The 21,045-nt window shown below is 36.3% G+C and overlaps 1 protein-coding gene across 1 annotated transcript in view; it reads left to right on the forward strand.

Moving 5' to 3' along the window:
* VWA8 (von Willebrand factor A domain containing 8) overlaps positions 1-21,045 on the forward strand; it is a 326,523-nt gene that overhangs the window by 188,800 nt on the left and 116,678 nt on the right. The window contains exons 22-26 of the mRNA XM_059378120.1: positions 665-740; positions 2,835-2,970; positions 5,273-5,392; positions 7,621-7,826; positions 9,062-9,213. Coding sequence (XP_059234103.1) covers positions 665-740; positions 2,835-2,970; positions 5,273-5,392; positions 7,621-7,826; positions 9,062-9,213 — 690 coding nt within the window. The remainder of the gene's footprint in view (positions 1-664; positions 741-2,834; positions 2,971-5,272; positions 5,393-7,620; positions 7,827-9,061; positions 9,214-21,045) is intronic.

Below are 21,045 nucleotides of genomic sequence, written 5' to 3' on the forward strand. Positions count from 1 at the left end.
CTCACTATTAATAATTCGAATATCCTGATCTAAGGAAGGTCTGGTACATACTAGCAAAGAGATTTAAGAAAATGAAAAGGATTGCTTTAATCCTAGGAGAAATGTTCAAAAATCTATGGTTCTGGGATTGAGGTGAGACAGTCTGGCTTTTGCACACAATGATGGCAGTTTGGGCCAGAATGTGTAATTCACAGAATTGCTTTTAATTGGCCACATGAGCTCACCAGTCATCACCAAACCTGCCATAAAAATTCTTTTCAAATAATATAAATATTTTTTCTTTAATGCAAGATTCTCTGTTTCTTTAATGCAAATATATCAAGATTCTCTGTTTCTTTAATGCAAATATATCTTTTTAACCTCTCCTCTTCACCCTCAGAAGGTAATTTTGAGGAGTGAAATGGTCACAAGGGAAATTCCTAGAAGGAAAAAGAGAAGTAAAGAACCTGAGTGATCTGTAAAACCTGAATGGATTCCTAAACACTTGTAATTTATATTCACACCTACAAAATAGTGTTGCTGAATGGGATTGCATTTTTTATTATTCATTTTGAGAAAAGTAGGATGGTGAACAAAAACTTAAAAAGAAGTCCTCCTGTGCTATATTTTTACTCATGTCAGTATATTTTCTTACTAACTATAAAATGTTTTGTTTTAACTTTAGGGACACCACAGTACAAACTCTTACTCTTCAGCCTTCTGTTAAAGATGGACTAATTGTGTATGAAGATTCACCTTTGGTTAGTAATCCAACTTTATGAATATTCTCGACTATATTTTTCTGAATGGTAGTTGTATTTCAGCCTTTGAGAGGGCGATTTGTGAATTTCCCCTGTATTTTGATAGATTTCAGTCTTAACAGGAAAACATTCATATGTCACTTGGGGAGTGGACATTTAAATACAGATAATTGAGAAAATAAAATGTTTTCTTATTCTGTTCCCTCTTTGGAGTGATATAGGGAATGAAAGAAATCCTCTAATGATTTCTTTATCATTCCAGAATTTTTTTTTAAAATTTGCTCTTTTCAAATATGTAGGGTTTGAAATTAGATAACACTTCTAGAATTTTTTTTAAGATTTTAATCAATAAAATATTAGCCCCATGTTTTGGGTAGCTGGAAAGACCAATTCCTCACTTTCTCACATAAGACCCAAAGAAATGCTGGCCTTCCACGTGTGTCCCTCTGTGTGCCTCTGTATCAAAGGCACAAATACACCAACATGAGAACCTCTGTGGTCAGAGGTTTTCGAAGTGCTTGAAGTCTTTAGAATCTCCTTCCTGAATTCCCCCAGGTTGGGCCTGAATCTCCCTGAACAGAGATGTGAAGGCTGAAGTTGGATTATTGTTAAAAAGTTATTTATTTTCTCCCTCTTTTTAAATTTGGTTTACTTTTGCCCTAAAATTAGAAAGAAAAACCCTTACCAACTTTTTTTTTTAGAATATGAATAAAATATTTGTGGTAGAGGGAATCAACTATTTCTCAATCTGTATTTCCTTAAAATTATTTGCCAAAACTATATAATGAGAAAATTTTATTGTATGGTTTATTTTATGTTATGAGAAATTTCTTACTATTAAAAAAATAAGCTTTAGGTTTACATTTAAATTCATTGAACAGGGATGCCTGGGTGGCTCAGTTGGTTGGGTGGCTGCCTTCAGCTCGGGTCATGATCCCAGCGTCCTGGGATCGAGTCCCACATCGGGCCCCTTGCTCGGCGGGGAGCCTGCTTCTCCCTCTGCCTCTAGCCTGCCACTCTGTCTGCCTGTGCTTGCGCTCGCTCTCTCTCTCTCTAACAAATAAATAAAAAATCTTTAATAAATAAATAAATAAATTCATTGAACCTTCCCCCTTCCTACCTTCTTTCTCTTCATAGTGTCACCATTAAATCAGACTCCTAAGACCTAGAGCTCCTTCCTATTTTTCCTTTCCCTACTTCTCATCTAATCAGTTGCCAAGACTATAGCATATACCTCCAAAAAACTCTCAGATCAGTTTAATGCTTTTGATTTCCACATTTCCATGCCTTTTCTAAAATCAGGTCCCTCAAACCACTTTTCTACCAAATTATTAGAGTAATCCCCTTTTAGTCCATTTGCATATTGCTGCCAGATAGAACGTCTTAAAGTGTAGCTCCAAGCTTCATTTCTATCATGCCTGAACTCATAAGTCTTTATGAATTTATTATTTTATGAGATAAAGTACGTATTTCTCAGTCTGGCAACTAAGTTTTTAGTAGCAGAGACCTGACCTACCCTTTCAGACCCTGTCCTCTCTTTTCTCACATTTAATTTCTGCCTCAGTGAAGATAGACTACTCATACTCACTCTTCCCTAAGTATGCCCAGGATTTCTTGAGTTTCACCATTGATTCCCTTTTATTTTGAATGCCCAACTCACCATCCGTTCTGCTCTATTAAAATCCTACACTCTTTTAGAGCCCTAACAAATGCATTTTGATAATCCACTCTTGATTATGATGTCTCGGTCTTCTTAACTCCCAAGGCACTTTAATTTCTGTATTTGTTATACTTATTTTAAATCTCCCCTACTCTGGGGTGTAAAGTGTGGACATCACCAACGTAGGAATAATTATGGTGCTAAAGGGAACTAAAGTGATTACCGCAGAGTTAACAGTTTAGTAACAAGGTGAAGCTTTTGGTGGAGATTCATAAATTTTGTTTCCAGCTCTGCTACACACTTTTTTTTGTGGTAGTACATCCATAACTTAAATAAAACTAGCTACTATTATAAACCCAAAGCAATGAGTGATAAAAATGTTTAAACATTTGCTTTCATTTTGTTTGTTTATGATAAATGTCCTGTTGTTAAAGGTTAAAGCAGTAAAGTTGGGTCATATTCTGGTAGTCGATGAGGCCGACAAAGCCCCAACAAATGTCACCTGTATTTTAAAAACTCTAGTGGAAAATGGAGAGATGATTCTAGCAGATGGAAGACGCATTGTTGCAAGTGAGTATAAGAAAGCTTTTATTACATGCAAAGTTCACATCTTTGGTATCAAATCGCACACTTGGCTGGCCACTTATCTGCAAGTAACAAGTATAAGGTCATTAGAACTGAAGTTGTCTGTATTGACAGTCATTTATAAAAGTCAGTACATGGGAATCTATCTTTGTCTGTTTGACATTTTTATTGCTGGAGTGCACCTTTGAAAATTTTCATAGTAGTTTTAAGATAAATCGGCTTTATATTTTTCTACTCTGAGAATACCAACTATAATCCTTTTATACTTATTTTTCCATTATTGTGTGCAATTTATTTTCTTTTGTTGTTATCTGGATTTTTTAAAAGCTCTAGCATGTTTCTATGACTTATAATATTAAAATTAATTTTATTATTACTCAATTAGAAAAAATTACCAAGGATTTTATATGGGTGAATCCATATAAAATGTATATACACACACACATGCACTTGCACATACACACACACACCCCATCCTCACTTTGGACTATCTTCTTCCTTTTATTTATTTATTTACTTTTTTTTATTTGTTAGGAAAACTGTAGATCCATGAGTCTCATCAGTCTGTTTAACCTAAAGACAAATTGTCTGATGTGACATGAGAATATTTTCTAGTTTCTAATTTAATGCTTTTGTGTGATGAAAAGACTTGAACATCTGTAACTAGCCATTGAAAATATATATAGCCAATAGCAGGGTAACCATAAAAAATTGAGACAAATAACTAAAATCTTCCAATAGTCAAAGAGAATATATAAAGAAAACCCATTAGAAATACACAGGTACATCACGAGAGGGGTTCTTCTTCAACATTATCATTGAAAGATGGCAATTTCAAAGCCTAGGAAATTAGCATAAAACATAAATAATATAAGCATAAGTAAATAATAAAAATATTCCAACATGCCAGCTTCACAGTGAATTTATACAAAAAATGAGAATTTGAGCTAGATAGCCTGAATGCTACCTCTTAGATCATTCAGTCTCTCAGGATTAAAATTCTGCCTGCCCTTTTTAGATACATTTTGAGGATAGTGACTGGAAAACAAGAACTGCTGAAACAAAACTGTAGTTAAAGAATGATTATCTCTTGATGACTGTCTACATTTTCTAATACATTTTAGAAGAGTAATCTAGAAGAAAAGGAGTCATCCTAATTTTTAAACTCCCAATTTAATTGTATACAGTATTTTAAACACAAGATCCCCTAAGGCCTTCTAAACATGGTTTCTTAAAGCCTCACTTCTAGGGCCTTGTTTTCCATTTTCTTTCCTTTTCAAGTTTTCATTTTTTATTATTATTTTTATTTTAGTTAACTAATTAAATTTTGCCTGTGAGGCATACTCTTTATTTACCACAACTAAAATTAACAGGGATCAAACATTAAGGATATTAATTATATTTAGCATATGAATATATGGCATATTTGAAAGATTGTATTAAAAAGGATAAGTGTAGGTTCTTATAGACTCGTCGCAAATAAAATTACAGGTGTTTCACAGCTATCCTTTTTAAAAGACGGCCAGCCTAAGGCTGGAATTTAAATAAAACCAGATGACAAGTGCTCCTGAAAATAACCACAGTAAAGTTTTTACCAACTGAAATTATCGTCTAGACTAGCAGTTCTATCTGAAATGTACATCAGCCAGTAGAACATAATACTCAACTTCTTTACTACCTTTTTGACATTTACACAAAGGAAGCTTCCATGAACTTGCAATTACTTATTTTAAGAACTGAAGTAGAATCCTTTAATTGGAAATAAATCAACATTGTGAGCTGACTAGGTGCTTATGGCCTTTATTCTGTGTTAAGTTTCAGGGTAGGTAATCTAAAGTCACTCCTTAACTGCATAATGACAGGCAAAGTGATGCAGCTGCTAATCTCATGAAATCTAAAGGATGTTTGGGTCATCCTTTGAGTGTCCTTTGGATTATCCTTTGTTATGGATTCTTATTTTTTTTTTTTTAAGGGATAATAGCATCACAAGTCAGGTTTCAATACTGCAAGATAATATTTGGACAAGTTTGCCTTTTAGATGTACACTGAATTTACATAAAAATACAAGTCCCTGTAAAATTGAGTATATGTTTTATCAATATTCTGTTCTTAAGCAAACGTTCTCAAGAAAGTTTTTTTTTCCTGTAACCAAATTTTGACAACCAGATTTTTAGAGTTTTTTATGATGGAGCAGCAGGATTCCTTACATTATTTTAAAGGCTATAACTTGATATTCTTAAGAATTATCAAATATCAATGAAGACTAAATAGAAATTCTGTTTTTCAGATTCTGCTAATGCTAATGGAAGAGAAAATGTTATTGTGATTCATCCTGACTTTAGAATGATTGTCTTGGCCAACAGACCTGGATTCCCTTTCTTAGGCAATGATTTCTTCGGTACTTTAGGTAAAAACAATAATGAAAACAATAACAAAAATATTAATAACAATAATAATCTTAGTAACAATGCTGAAGTGGCTGTCACTGAATGCTGCTGTGTACTGTGTCATCATCACAACTACCTTGTGAGAATATTTGTTATCCCCACTATAGAGAAGGAGAATATTGGATATTCAGAGGGATCCTTTTTTTTCTGGCATCACTTAGGTAAGGGTATTGGAGTTTGGCTTCATATCGAAGTCTCTCTGATTCCAGAGCCTATTTTCTCAAACAACTACATTATACATTGTTGTTCAGGGCCTCTTAGTATAAAACACAAAATAAGGAATGGTTTGTAGTCTTTTGTTGTTGTCACATCCCCCTGAGAATTTGAGACCAGCTCTGAGAAGACTGATTCGCATGGATCAGAATGGTCCTGAGATAAGCTTCATCATCAGGAGCCTTTTAGAAGGACTTCTCTTCTGTATAGCAGGGAGGTAATTCTGGATAACAATAATTCTCATACTCAGTATGAAGCAGGCACAGACTCCTAGTAGGATTCTTGATCTAGCAATTCCATATCAACAAATTTATTCAAGAGAATTACCCGTGCAATGATTTAAGTATAAAGATAGGTGATAGAGCATTGTTTACATAGCCAAACAATGGAAAGAACCCAAATGTCCATCCCTGAGATCATGACCTGAGCTGAGATCAAAAGTCAAGAGATTAGGTGATGGACATTGGGGAGGGTATGTGCTATGGTGAGTGCTGTGAATTGTGTAAGCCTGATGATTGACAGACCTGTACCCCTGAAACAAATAATACACTTTATGTTAATTAAAAAAAAAAAAAAAGCAAAAACGAGGCAAGACACTCAGGATGCCTGGTGGCTCGTTCAGTTAAGCAGCTGCTCAGGTCACGATCCCAGCATCCTAGGATTGAGACCTGCATTGGGCTCCCTGCTCAGCGGGGAGTCTGCTTCTCCCTCTCCCTCTGCTGTTACCCCTGCTGTGCTCTTTCACTCTTTCTGTCAAACAAATAAATAGTCTTTTTTTTTTAACTTTTTAAAGATATTTTTTATTTATTTGACAGAGAGAGAGAGAGGTCACACGTAGTCAGAGAGGCCAGCAGAGAGAGAGGAGGAAGCAGGCTCTCCGCTCAGCAGAGATGCGGGGCTCAATCCCAGGATTCTGAGATCATGACCTGAGCCAAAGGCAGAGGCCTTAACCCACTGAGGCACCCAGGTGCCCCATAAATAAATAGTCTTTAAAAAAAAAAAAAAGTCAGACACTTAACCAGCTGAGCCAACCAGGTACCTGTATGATTTAAATGATTTTTAAGAACTAGGAAGTTCTTTCTGAAATGAACATATTAAATAATGCAAACCTATTTACTTTAACTTCCTTTGGCCCCTGGTCTCTTGGATTGTGAATCAGTAAAATTACATGAACTTTTAAATGAGAAATCCATCTCTCTTGAGCATAGATTATACTGTTCTAGGATTATCTCAGTTGCCTAAATTACAGTTGAAACATTTTGTGTTTCTACATTCCTTTCTTAATTTTAGTTTAGACATTGTCTCTGAAGGCTTACTTTTCCAAAACAAACTTCCAAAGTGTATTCTAGCAATCTGCATAGGATATAAATTGTATATGGAGTGATGATACCAACTCTCCCTTTTTGGTGTACGTAAAGAAACGTGTGTCAGATAGATGTATATAATATTTGAAAATATTCAACGTGTGTTAAAGTTAAAAACACAGTCTCAGAACAACATGAAGAGTATTTTACAATGAAAAGAAAATTAATCACTAAAACTATGAGTTTGTATGTGTGCATTTTTACAAAGACTAATGCAAGGGTGGAAGAATAAATACACTGAACTGTTAATCCTGGGTGCCTGTAGGGGAGGGAGAGGGATTGGTAGAGCTATAGGGAGACTTCCCTTTTTTGGCTTTTTTATTTGAGTATCTCCCAGTGGGATTGTATTCAGATATTATATAATTTTTTAACAGAAAAATCCGTGAAGAATAAACCACACATCACTCCATTTCCTTTTCTCATGCTTCAGTCATTTGCTTGCTTCTCTATACCATCCTATTGTTGGACAGGCTTTCTGTACAGTTTTACACATTTAAAAATGGAAGTGCTTTGGTGAACAACCAATGACTCTTTAAATGGTCATTCCGTATTTCCTATGGCATTATAATGGATTACTTGCATGCTGAATGTGAATCTCTTTTCTCCTCTAGGTGATATTTTTAGCTGCCATGCAGTTGATAATCCCAAACCCCATTCAGAGCTCAAAATGCTCAGGCAATATGGACCAAATGTGCCTGAGCCCATCCTTCAGAAGCTTGTGGCTGCCTTTGGAGAGCTGAGGAGTTTAGCTGACCAGGGGATTATTAACTATCCTTATTCTACCAGAGAAGTTGTCAACATAGTGAAACATTTACAGGTATGCATATGCCTGTGCAGAAAGGTTTAAAAGAAACCATTAATCTTGGTGTTTTTTTAGACTGCTTAATGTATACCAAGTCTTTCCATTTCTAAGATATAGTACGGATTCAGATAAAATATGAAGTGTTTGTAATCTAAATTTTAAATCTGGAAGACTGATGAGCAGTTGACATTTAGCCTTTGAGTTGACTTAGGCAAGGTTCTATGCCATGGCCATTACCAAGGAGCTGGGAAATTTGGTGGGGTTTTTTGAGGGGTGAGAGAGGACAAGAGAGTGAGATGCAGTGAAACTTTACCACTGTTCAACTTTATACAACAAGCATGTGGTATCCTAGCGAAAAGTATTTCCATTTTGAAAACAAAAGACATGAAGATAGAAAACTTACTAGGAACTAACAGTATTTATGATATGCCTGTAAATACTGCAAGAAGGTTCTATAAGATAGAATAACTGGACTGGAAAATGCAGTTCTTTGTAGACAAATAAAATGTATAGTCCACCATGGTAAAGAAAACAAAAAAACTGAGGTCAGTTCTACTTGTGTAATAAATAATAGTCTCTGAGCAGAAAGTCACAACCTAATGACTCATGACCTCTGACCTGTCCCCAACCCTTTAAGGAAAATCTAGAAAGAAAAATAGAAAGCTTCATTCTGCATATTAAGCCTTGAAAAGACCAGTTCATTTTCCAGAGCCTAAAGAAAATCAAGACAAAGCCACCAGAGGACCCAGAGTATCCAGCCAGTATGAATCTTGCTGTTAGTAATATTTTTCTTTCCCTCTATTTCCTATTTGTCTATTCACTGTACTTACTATGTTCTTCTTTACTTCTTTCTTACTCCTTTACCTTTCTTTCATTTATTCATAGACCTGTGATTTCTCTAATTACTTCTGTATGGATATTCAACACTCCTCTATCTATATAAATAGCAAATTTTTTTAATTTTGTCAATCTGCTACTCATTTTAAAGGCAGTGGAAGTCACCAAACAGGATCTAAGCACTGATTTAGCATTTGAGAGAAGGAGCTATGCCCCCTCAAATTCTAGTATTTATTTGAAAAAGAAAATACTAAGTTTTCAGAGCAAACATTAAAAGAAAAATGTGTATATTCCTCCTATCTTGTTACCTGACAAGGCTTGTAAATATTTGCTAAAGTTGATTCAATCATTATTGTTCTATCAGTTTTATAAATCACATGTGTCCTAAGGAATTTTTTTTTTTATTAATACAGAAATTTCCCACTGAAGGTCTCTCCAGCGTGGTTAGGAATGTGTTTGACTTCGATTCCTACAACAACGACATGAGGGAGATTTTGATTAACACTTTGCACAAATACGGAATACCTATCGGAGCAAAACCAACCAGTGTGCAGCTGGCGAAGGAGTAAGGCAAACTCATTATTGTCAAATACTCTTGGGGTTACTATTCTGATTCTTAAATGGTGATAATTCTGAACTACTGTTACATGCTGCTAAACTGGCATGGGGTGGAAATTCCATGAGTAAGCTTTTCACATGTCTGTTGCTATTTGCTGGCTGGATTTCAGTCGAGTAGCATTATTTATAGGCCTGTAAATTGAGAATTTTAATTATTTTGACTGTCTTATGAGTAGATGTAATGTTATCAAATAAAGGGAAATATTTGTTTCTTTAACAGTCTCTGTCCTTTTGTTGAATTACTATGACTCTCATTTCCTAATCTAGTGCAAAATCATGGTACAAACATGAAAGCTACAAAAAGGGGTAATATGTATTTCATTAAGATCTTGTTTATGTCATCATATATTTTTCTGTTGTGATCATTTTCTAAATTATAATCATATTAACTTAAGAGAATGTTGGTTTCTTATTTCAGCTCGACAGATTGAAAGAGGTAGTGAAAACAAGTGGGTTTGTTTCACGGAGGCCAATTGCCTGCCTTTTATTTTGTAATTATGGGCTACATACTTAACCTTAGTAAAGAATCTGCAAATATGTTGTTTACAAGAAAGATAGCTGATATAGTTTGTAATTAAGTTCAGTGCAAATTCACTAGAACACAGTTTTAGATGTTTGTCACTCAAGTGATAATGCATCTAATGCTATCTTTTCTATTAAAAAATAGTCAATTACCATAATTCTCAAGGGACAATAATTACTTTTAAATTATTACTTAAATTTAGTCTCATGTAGGAGGCACTCTCTACTTCCTTAGAAAAAAATTGTTGGGACATCTGGGTGGCTCAGTGGTTAAACCTCTGCCTTTGGCTCTGGTCGTGATCTCAGGGTCTTGGGATTGAGACCTGTGTCGAGCTCTCTGCTCAGCAAGGAGCCTGCTTCACCCTAAAAAGAAAAAACTTTTAAAAAGAAAAAAAAATTGTTAAGTACAAATTAATGACTAGTCCAACTATACACACACACACACATACATACATATACATATATATCCTAAGTGGATATATTACCCTTATTTATTCTTTGACATTATTATAAAAACTTGTCAGAATATATACAAATAAAAATAAATATAAATTGTTAAAGCTTTAACAGTTTTTTCAAAGATTCTTAAAGAGAAACAAATATTTCCCTTTTGTAGTAAAAACACAAGATGGAGTTATGTTTGAAATCATCAGTGAATTGGTTTATATTATTAATGAAGGAGTAAATTTTTTGAAGAGTCATTTGGTGTCTGTTAAGACATACGATTTTCTCTACGGTTTTACTGATTGATTAGCAATATTTGTAGGCATTTTGAAACTAGTTTGCTAACTTATTAATAGCATACCTTTTATATTGGAGAGTTCAAGATACTATCTTTAATGTGCAAACTTCTATAAGTGCTCATGTTTTTTACTTCTTTTTTATGAACTATATCTTTATTTTCAATTGAAAGTAAGATGGTTTTTATTACTGTTAACAAATTCCTATAGTGTCTTGGCTTCATGGAAACCAGACTTATGACTTAAAAATAACTTTTTTTTGGACGCTTGAACAACTTGAAATAAAAATTAAAATATATATCAGCTGGTAAGATCAATCAAAAGAAAATGGTTGGCATTTTAAGTTTCTAAGGAAGACAGATAAAATGATTTAACTTATTCATTTCAGTCCTCAGCTCTGAACTGAAAAATTCTGGCAAGTTAATGCCAATTCTAGTACTTATCTATGGAAACAGTACATTGAGCCTAGAAACAAGATGGTCACACTCATGCCTCTGATGGGGATGGAAATAGCTAGTTGTCTACCCACTGCTTATAGCTAAAAATAGACTCATAGAGGAGTGAATTTTCCCTTGGGTTGGAGATAATAGTAGACTATAGTTTGCACATTTACAGCATTGTTTCCATGCTGGTAAATTATAATGACTGGGGCAGCTCAAGAGTTGTGATGCCATTTTGTTGGTTCCATGCGTCTATTACTGTTGAACAATCGGTCATCTACTTTGGGTAGGATAGCATGGTAAGTGACAAAGTAATGGCCTGGGAATTCAACAATTAGTCACATATTGAACCTGTGTGCCTGGTCAGTGATGGAGAAACACATCTTAGCCTGTTGACAAAATGAGGGCATTTTAAATACCATAATTATAGTCGACAACATCTAATTAGTACATGTTTAACAATGGAAGGGGATGCATGTAATAATAATTGTAAAAAGAGATGTAAAATAAGACTTTCCTAGTGAAGCCAGAATATAGGGTCATTTTCATAAAGTTAATAAGGTTAACTTTATTGATAAGATTCCTTCCTTTTCTAACATCCTTTGCATGTTAATGTAATCTTAATTTTCTCCCCTTACAAAAACAAATAAGAAAGGAGTGATACTGACATTTTCTTGTTTCTCCCTAGAGTAGCACATCATTAATAGTAATCACATAGACCTCTGAAGTTTTAAAGTTGTCCCCATGTGGTCTTCTAATTTGCTTTGACTTTTCTAAGCCTTTTGCTAAACCTTGTACTTCACTAGACCTTTTGCTAACCCAGTTCTTCCAGGCTGCTTCTGCCCACCTCTGCATATATATACCAGTGAAAAAGGTCTTCATTGGACTTCTGTTCCTAAAAAAGAAAGACAAATATTTTAATTATTGTTACTATCACTTTGCCCTGAATGAAAAATCCTTGCTACAGCCTCTTCATCTTGTTCTCTAATCCAACCATAGTGTTTATTGGATGGGAACAAAATTACATTGAGCAGAATAAGGTGTTCACATTCATGCTCAAGATGGGGATGGAAAAATAATTGGCACCCACTGTGTATAACTAAGAAGGGATATAAGGTAGACATCGTAGAAGAAGGAAGATTTCACATGGGCACAGATGATGGTAGAGCACTGTTGGTACCATTTTCTACAGCACCTTCTTCCTCAGCTGCAATCAGACTGTATTTTGACTGTTCAGTGATGTTCCCATTCCTGCTCTTTGGTGAATTCCCAGAAGAGATGCTGTCACTTCTCCTTTTGTTCTCCTGAAGAGTGTAGGATGGTACCTATCTCATAGGTTTCTGCACATTTTTAAAAGGCCCAGTATCCTAATATGAGGTGAATATGACTTATCTTCTTTATTAAACCTTTGCTGAACCTGGTACTTTTAGACTGAGTTGTCCTAGGGGGCTATTTTACCATGCTTGTCAGGTGTAACACAGCTCTTACTGATATGCAATATATCACCAGTTCTTAGTACTGAGATCAGAATTGGCCACCTCAACCCCCTCATTACATTAGCCTCTTCCTACCAGTACTTCCTGAGGTTTTTTGTTTGTTTGTTTGTTTATTGTTTCCTTTCAAGTTTCTAGTACATGAGATAGGATAGGCCAAAGAGATGGGAGACCTAGCCAAATAAGGAGTCACACTGGGAGAAATTTAGGCAGAGATAGAAAGATTTGGCTTAAATTCTGATCTCTTAAAAAAAAAATAATCTGATCTATTGAGTTTCAAATGCCATTGTTGGAGGGAAAAATGAGTGCACACACAACTAGGTCTAAAGACCCAACTAAAAGCATATCAGTTATCTGCTATGGTAGGGATAGATAATAAATTTCAAAACAAAGTTTTCTTGTTTTTTCTTAAAATGAGTTTTTATTTTTGACTTCAAAAATAGTATCCTTTATTTAGGAATAAAGATACTATTAGCACAGTGGTTCTTCTAAATCTAAGTGTTTTTCAGAGTAATTTATGGTCTCTAACATGTTGGGAGGAAGCATTTGTTTTAAAAGAAAAAATCTTGTTTTTTTTTTTAACATAATATTAAGTGACTTATACAATATTTTAAATCTTACATTTATATGCCACTCTCAACTTCACTTTTTTTTTTAAAGATTTTATTTATTTGACACAGAGAGAGAGATCACAAGTAGGCAGAGAGTCAGGCAGAGAGAGAGGGGGAAGCAGGCTCCCCGCTGAGCAGAGAGCCCGACTCGGGGCTTGATCCCAGGACCCTGGGATCATGACCTGAGCCGAAGGCAGAGGCTTAACCCACTGAGCCACCCAGGTGCCCTCAACTTCACATTTCTTGAGAGAATTATTATTTCATAGATTTACAATGGAGTATGAATACTCTAAACATTAATTAACAATAATGTTGATGATAATAATGTGATGATGATAATGTAAACAACTTATAGATAAGTATGTGCCCAGCGCATTGCCAGGCACTTGTTTACATGAATTTAGATAATCCTCATAAAAAACCTATCATATATAATATTAGGTATATATGTGTGTATATATATATGTGTGTATATATACATAAATATGTATATATGTGCATATGTGTGTGTATATATATACACAAATACAGATGCACACATATAGTATTAGTATTACATTTTATAGATGACAAATTTGAGACACAGAGAAGCTATGTCAATTGCTTAAGGTTAGAAAGCTAATGGGGGCAAATACTATACATATACATAATTTTTTAAAGTTATTTATTTATTTATTTTCAGCGTAACAGAATTCATTGTTTATGCACCACACCCAGTGCTCCATGCAATATGTGCCCTCCATAATACCCACCACCTGGCTCTCCCAACCTCCCACGCCCCGCCCCTTCAAAACCCTCAGGCTGTTTTTCAGAGTCCATAGTCTCTCATGGTTCATCTCCCCTTCCAATTACCCTCAACTTCCTTCTCCTCTCCATCTCCCCATGTCCTCCATGTTATTTGTTATGCTCCACAAATAAGTGAAACCATATGATAATTGACTCTCTCTGCTTGACTTATTTCACTCAGCATAATCACTTCCAGTCCCATCCTTGTTGATACAAAAGTTGGGTATTCATCCTTTCTGATGGAGGCATAATACTCCATAGTGTATATGGACCACATTTTCCTTATCCATTCGTCTGTTGAAGGGCATCTTGGTTCTTTCCACAGTTTGGCAACTGTGGCCATTGCTGCTATAAACATTGGGGTACAGATGGCCCTTCTTCTCACTACATCTGTATCTTTGGGGTAAATACCCAGTAGTGCAATTGCAGGGTCATAGGGAAGCTCTATTTTTAATTTCTTAAGGAATCTCCACACTGTTCTCCAAAGTGGCTGCACCAACTTGCATTCCCACCAACAGTGTAAGAGGGTTCCCCTTTCTCCAGATCCTCTCCAACATACGTTGTTTCCTGTCTTGCTAATTTTGGCCATTCTAATTGGTGTAAGGTGGTATCTCAATGTGGTTTTAATTTTAATCTCCCTGATGGCTAGTGATGATGAACATTTTTTCATGTGTCTGATAGCCATTTGTATGTCTTCATTGGAGAAGTGTCTGTTCATATCTTCTGCCCATTTTTTGACATGATTATCTGTTTTGTGTGTGTTGAATTTGAGAAGTTCTTTATAGATCCTGGATATCAACCTTTTGTCTGTACTGTCATTTGCAAATATCTTCTCCCAGGTTGCCTCTTTGTTTTGTTGACTGTTTCCTTTGCTGTGCAGAAGCTTTCATCCTGATGAAGTCCCAAAAGTTCATTTTCGCTTTTGTTTCCTTTGCCTTTGGAGACATATCTTGAAAGAAGTTGCTGTGGCTGATATCAAAGAGGTTACTGCCTATGTTCTTCTCTAGGATTCTGATGGATTCCTGTCTCACGTTGAGGTCTTTTATCCATTTCAAGTTTATCTTTGTATATGGTGTAAGAGAATGGTCGAGTTTCATTCTTCTACATATAGCTGTCCAATTTTCCCAGAACCATTTATTGAAGAGACTGTCTTTATTCCACTGTATATTTTTTCCTGCTTTGTCGAAGATTATTTGACCACCGAGTTGAGGGTCCATATCTGGGCTCTCTGTTCCACTGGTCTATGTGTCTGTTTTTATGCCAGTACCATGCTGTCTTGGTGATCACAGCTTTGTAGTAAAGCTTGAAATCAGGTAACGTGATGCCCCCAGTTTTGTTTTTCTTTTTCAACATTTCCCTAGCAATTCAGGGTCTCTTCTGATTCCATACAAATTTTAGGATTATTTGCTCCAGCTCTTTGAAAAATACTGGTGGAATTTTGATTGGAATGGCATTAAAGGCATAGATTGCTCTAGGCAGTATACATATACATAATTTTAATTCCAATTCTAAGGACAAATGAAGGCAGACTGATATGCAAATTACAACTCAAAGTTACTCTTTGGATATTGAAAATTAACTGAAATTGTTTTAAAAGTGCCCTGAGATTTTAGTTAAGCAACTTGGAAACATCACTGTCTATGATGTCATACATGTGTAACTCTTCACAGAGTTTTGATAGATTCAGTGATATTTCACAATGATGATAGATTCAGATTTTGAGGGGGTGTAGCCCCCAGTGATATTTCACAATGAAAAGTAAGTCAGAAAGTAGATCAACATAGATTTTGGCATAATAAAGATCATTTGAGAGACCTCTTCATTCCCAGTTAAGTTTTCTTTTTTTCTTTTTTTTTTTTTTTTTCCTGTGAAGGATCATGAAATAAAATACAAGGTAATTCATTAGAAAATAAAAACAAACTAGAAAACTTTATTTGGCTGCCATACATAAAAAACATACTAGCCATTATTCCTTCCTGATTTGTAACACAAAACTAATTTATGGAATCTTCTCAAAGGTTGTGGTCATTTTTAAATAAAGCAAACATTCAGAGAAATTATCTCTACCCTGTGAAGTTAGCATCATGCGTTTTTCTCTCCCTGCTCCTAGGAGACATACATGTCTATAAAATATTTAAATATTAAAATTCTTTGTCCTGAACTCTGTTGATCTCTTTTTTTAAGTGCTGCTTAGTTTATTCTTTTTAAAATTAACATATAGTGTATTATTGGTTTCAGAGGTACAGGCCTATGATTCATCAGTCTTATATAATACCCAGTGCTCATTATAACACATACCCTCCCCAATGTCCATCACACAGTTACCCCATCCCCTCACCCCCTTCCCATCCCACAGCCCTCAGTTTGTTTCCTGAGATGAAGAGTCTCTTATGGTTTGTCTCCCTCTCTGGTTTCACCTTGCTTTGTTTTTTTCTCTCTTCCACTATGATCCTCTGCCTTGTTTCTTAAATTTCACAATTTATTCTTAAGCTAGTTTCTTTTTGTGTGTTGGCTTGTTTGTCTTGTGGTGTTTTGTTTTTTGTTTGTTTGCTTGTTTGTTTGTTGTTGTTGTTGTTGTTGTTTTGAGAGAAAGAGCACAGGTGCAGGAGTTGCAGAGGTAGAGAGAAACATGCTTAAGCAGGCTCCCCCTACAGTGCAGAGTCCTCTGCGGCGCTTGATCTCACAATCCTGAGGCATGACCTGAGCCAGAATCAAGAGTTGGATGCTTAACCAGCTGAGCCATCCAGGTGCCCCTTAAGCACTGATTGCCTGTTTGTCACTGACTACCTATTATCTACCAGTCATTAATTTGTAGTAGCCAAAGGGAATACAAGTTTGAGGAAATTAAAAAGGTTTTATATGTGTTTCCTTATGATGTATATTTGCTAAATGAAGAATCCTGTCCCTTTTATTTTATTTATTTATTTATTTATTTATTTATTTTTTAAATAAGCCCAGCACAGGGCTTGAACTCACAACCCTGAGATCAAGACCTGACCCGAGATCAAGAGTCAGATGCTTAATCGACTGGCACCCCAGCCAATATTTTTACTGAACTTCTTAAATGGGTTCACATTTTAAACTTAAAAATGCAACGGTAGCTGTTGAGAGTTGCCTTTGAGAGAGGCCCCCAGATTAGAGACAGGAAGCCCCACTTTCCGTACTGTTTGAATATTCTAACATATGTATTTTTTTCTACATTTTATTATTTAAATGTCCACCAACTATCTAGGCACTGGAATTATTCTTTTCATTTTCTTATTTAAATAAAATAAAAATGATGAAGTAAAGGTCTATTCTGAAATCGCTGTATCTGGGGATCTTTGCCTCTGGTACACCAACTGCAATACCTGCCCTCAGGGTGGAACGTTTGCACCCTGACCAATGGCAAAGGAGAAATCACATTAACCAGACATTTCTATTGCATTTCAACACAATATCAGTAAATTTATGCATTGGTTGACATCAACGTAAACCTCTCAAGTGAGGGAAGACAACACTTTTAAAGCAACAAAAATAAAAATAGTTGTGCATACGTGCGGACAGGAGAGCTTCATCTAGACTGAATGTCTTTGAAAGGGTATCTGCCTGGAATTGGTTTTCTATGTTAAAGACTTATCCTGTGTAATTAATTGGAACATCAATAGCAGCTGCATTCCTCACCAAAACCAACTTTGGCGTACCACAGGCATCCAAGAGAACATTCCAACAGGGACATCTCTTTGGAGTAATTTCTTTAATTTTATTTTTGAAAATAGGAATAATGATTGGTTTACTATTTATTACTATTTATCACATTAAGAGTCTCTTCTTAAAGTTTTGTGCTTCTCCTTCCATTTTTCTGAACTCTTATATGCTATAATTTTCTTTTTATAGTCTTTGTTTTTACAAATAAGCTCACAATGCTGATCGTGGAGTTCTAAGGTATACAAGTCCACTCTACATGATGATTTACTTTCATTTCATAAAAGAGCTCTTAGTTTTCAAAAGTAATAAGATTTACATAATGATATCCCAGAACTATTAGGAGCAGAAGGGTGGTATTGGGTTTTATAGTTTTATAGCCTTTGCCCCATATTCTCTTGATATATGATAAAGTAGCTTTACAACCATTTTATTTGTTTTCAGCTCCTTTATGAAGATGCAGAAAAAAATTAAAATATAACCAGTCTACATAGAAATCATTAAGGTCTATGAATCTTCTTTCATACCCATCTTAAATAGTCTCACAGAATATCCTTGGATTCCCTTGAGCATTTGCAGGTGATAATATGTCACCTACCTGCACAGAAATTCCCGATCTCCACCTATAGCTGGTTCTTCCAAATACACAGTAGATCGCATCATTTATTCAGTCATGTAATCAGGATGCCATGGGGGAAGAAAGCTGTAGTGGTTTGCAACTTGCCATTGAGATGAGAAACAAGCAGGTGAAGATGTTGGCAGTTCTGATGTAGCCAAGTGTTCATTTATTTAAGAAACACTTGAGCATTTATTTGGTAAATGATGCTGTTTAAAGTGGTGGGGTTTGGAGCCGATGGCTGAGACCAAATTCTTGAGATGTCTTTGGAGTAAAAAGTGGTCTTATTAAAGCACAGGGACAACACCCATGGGCAGAAAAGAGCTGCACTGAGGTCACAAGAAGTAGCCCATTATATACTTTCAAGTCCGGAGGGGTTAGGGACAGCACAAGCCTCCAGCACAAGCCTCCAGTGTGTTTTGGAAACAAGGTTTCCAGGATCGTGAGGGGGCTAGCTATTGTTAGGAAAAGGTCATTTATTACTGTTTAGTAAACCCTCAATCAGGAGACCCCTCAGATGTCTATCAGTGGGCCATATTGCCAACATGTATATTAAAGGGAAGAGATAAAGGAAGTTTCCAAAGGAATTTTTATCTGTTAAAGAGGATCCTGGGGATCAGGCTAAGATTGCCTTTTGCCTTAGGAAAGTGTCAACATCCAGGCAGCTGAGCTCCCAGAGGAAGGTCACACTACCTGTTTCAAAGACTTGTCAGTGGGCTGTCAGCAATAAGGAGATTTAATTTTTTCTTTTGCCTTTGTTTCTCGCATCCATACACACTAGGTAGGGAGTCAGAAATACAAAGGTGATGAAGTGTTCATACCTGCCTTCAGGGAGCTCAGGGTTAATTGGGGAAGTACTCAAGTAAAGAGTGACTTGTGTTCTGTTAAAGCCACACTAGAGAGAATCAGAGAGGTGGGATTGCTGCCTTCTGCCCTGGGGGAGAGTCAGGGAGGATTAACCAGGCTGAATGCTTAAGGGATGACTAGGCCTTCTCCATGCAAAAAAGAAGAAAACACTTCAAGCAGAGACCATTTTAAGAGGCCAGGGTACACTTTAGAAACTGCGGTAGTTTGGGGCGCCTGGGTGGCTCAGTGGATTAAGCCGCTGCCTTTGAGCCCCGTATTGGGCTCTCTGCTCAGCGGGGAGCCTGCTTCCTCTTCTCTCTCTGCCTAAATCTCTGCCTACTTGTGATCTCTCTCTGTCAAATAAATAAATAAAATCTTAAAAAAAAAAAAAAAGAAAGAAACTGCGGTAGTTTGGTGACTCAAAGGGTGGAGTAAGGGCATGCCTTGTGATGGGGCTAAAAGGGAGAGAAGAGTCAGAGGGAATCCCAGAAGAATTTGATGCCAAAAGTAGCATGGTCAAATGTGTAATTTAGAAGGATTCCTTTGGTTGCTTTTTTTTTTTTTTCCTTTAAAAACAACAACAACAACAAACTCAAAGCCAATGAAAGGGAACAACAGGAAGACCTGCCTGGAAGCAGCTGCCTTCATCTGGGTGATGATCAGTGAGGGCTGGCCTCTGGCAGTGGGAAGGAAAGGAGGCCCAAGAGCAAAAGAGATTTCAGTGGCAGAGGGAATGGATTCTGAGTAGCAGAGAGTCAAGGATTCAAGTAAAATGTAAGCCTTACCCTTGATGAATTCATCTCATTGGGAAAATGGGTAAAGTACCAACCTTGCTATGCAGTGTTATATTCAAAGTGCTATATTCGTGTTTGGTTTATCTCATCCTATTAGTCCTTCTAGTGGCAAATAACAGAGGTTTTCTGTGGGGAGGGTCGGAAGGGTGGGGAACTTCCAACTGGGGAAAATTCAATCCCTGTCATTCTTGATGTGGATAATTAGAAAAGGGAAGAACTGAAGATGGGAAAATACTAAGGTGTGGTTGGTAAAGCAGATGGCAGACAAAGAGAAGTTTTTGCAGTAAAACTTTAAGAAAGAGGAGAGAAAGGAATCCCAGGCTCCAGAACCGTACTGTGGCACCTTCTTCCAGGAGGAAGGAAGCCAGAGATGTGCTGAGCAAGTTGACAGTGTCCGTTCTGGCACAGAGTGACTCGAGGCACCAGCACTAAGACCACGCAGTCATTCTGGATATTGGGGCGCATATTTGAGAACCATCAGCCAAGAATAGCAAGTTTCCCCCGATCTTTTTCCATCTCATGCATCCAAATTACTCTTCATTTCTGTGACGTCAGCAGGACCTAGGCAGCAGAGGAACATGAGTGTAAGTTAGAAAGTGAAAGCCATTGTGTCTAATGCAGAGCCAGGCAGAGACGGGAAACACACCTACACATACTCCTTGTGCGCGCAGCATATGCAGCAAAACAAAATTAACTTAACAGCAACACAAGAGATTATAGGGCAGGGAGATTCAGAAGTTTCTAGCAAGTAAGGGAGAGTAACTGGGAAATAGTAAGATCCATTATAACAAAGTGTTTTAAGGTGCTTTTCTATTTCCTTTTTTTAAGTATGCTGACTTTTTCTTTTAGTAAACACAAATTTTTAGAAGGATTCACTTCTGACTTTGCTTTCAAAAACTTTATTCTCTATCAGGCCTTAAATTTGCAAATAGCAAATTCTACAGAACTGTATCCTAACAGTTTCTAAGAGCTCCAAATGTGCAAAGTTCCATGGAAACCCAGAAGAGCAAGAGATTCATTCTTCTCAGAAAGAAATATGGGCAAAAGATGCAAGGAGAAGTGATGTTTGAATTGGGCCTTAAGAATGAGAAGGATTTCACCAAAGAGGCAATAGCAGAGAGGAATTCTGGGAAAAGGTAATAGCCTCATGGAGGCATGAAAATGCATAGCTTGTTCAGGAAGAGCAAGTAGCAGTTCAAAGTGGCAAAGGCCTAAATTGGCTGGAGAGTGAGAGGAAGGCATAAGAG

The sequence above is a fragment of the Mustela nigripes genome, chromosome 15 (genome assembly GCF_022355385.1).
Source record: "Mustela nigripes isolate SB6536 chromosome 15, MUSNIG.SB6536, whole genome shotgun sequence".
Taxonomy (NCBI): domain Eukaryota; kingdom Metazoa; phylum Chordata; class Mammalia; order Carnivora; family Mustelidae; genus Mustela; species Mustela nigripes.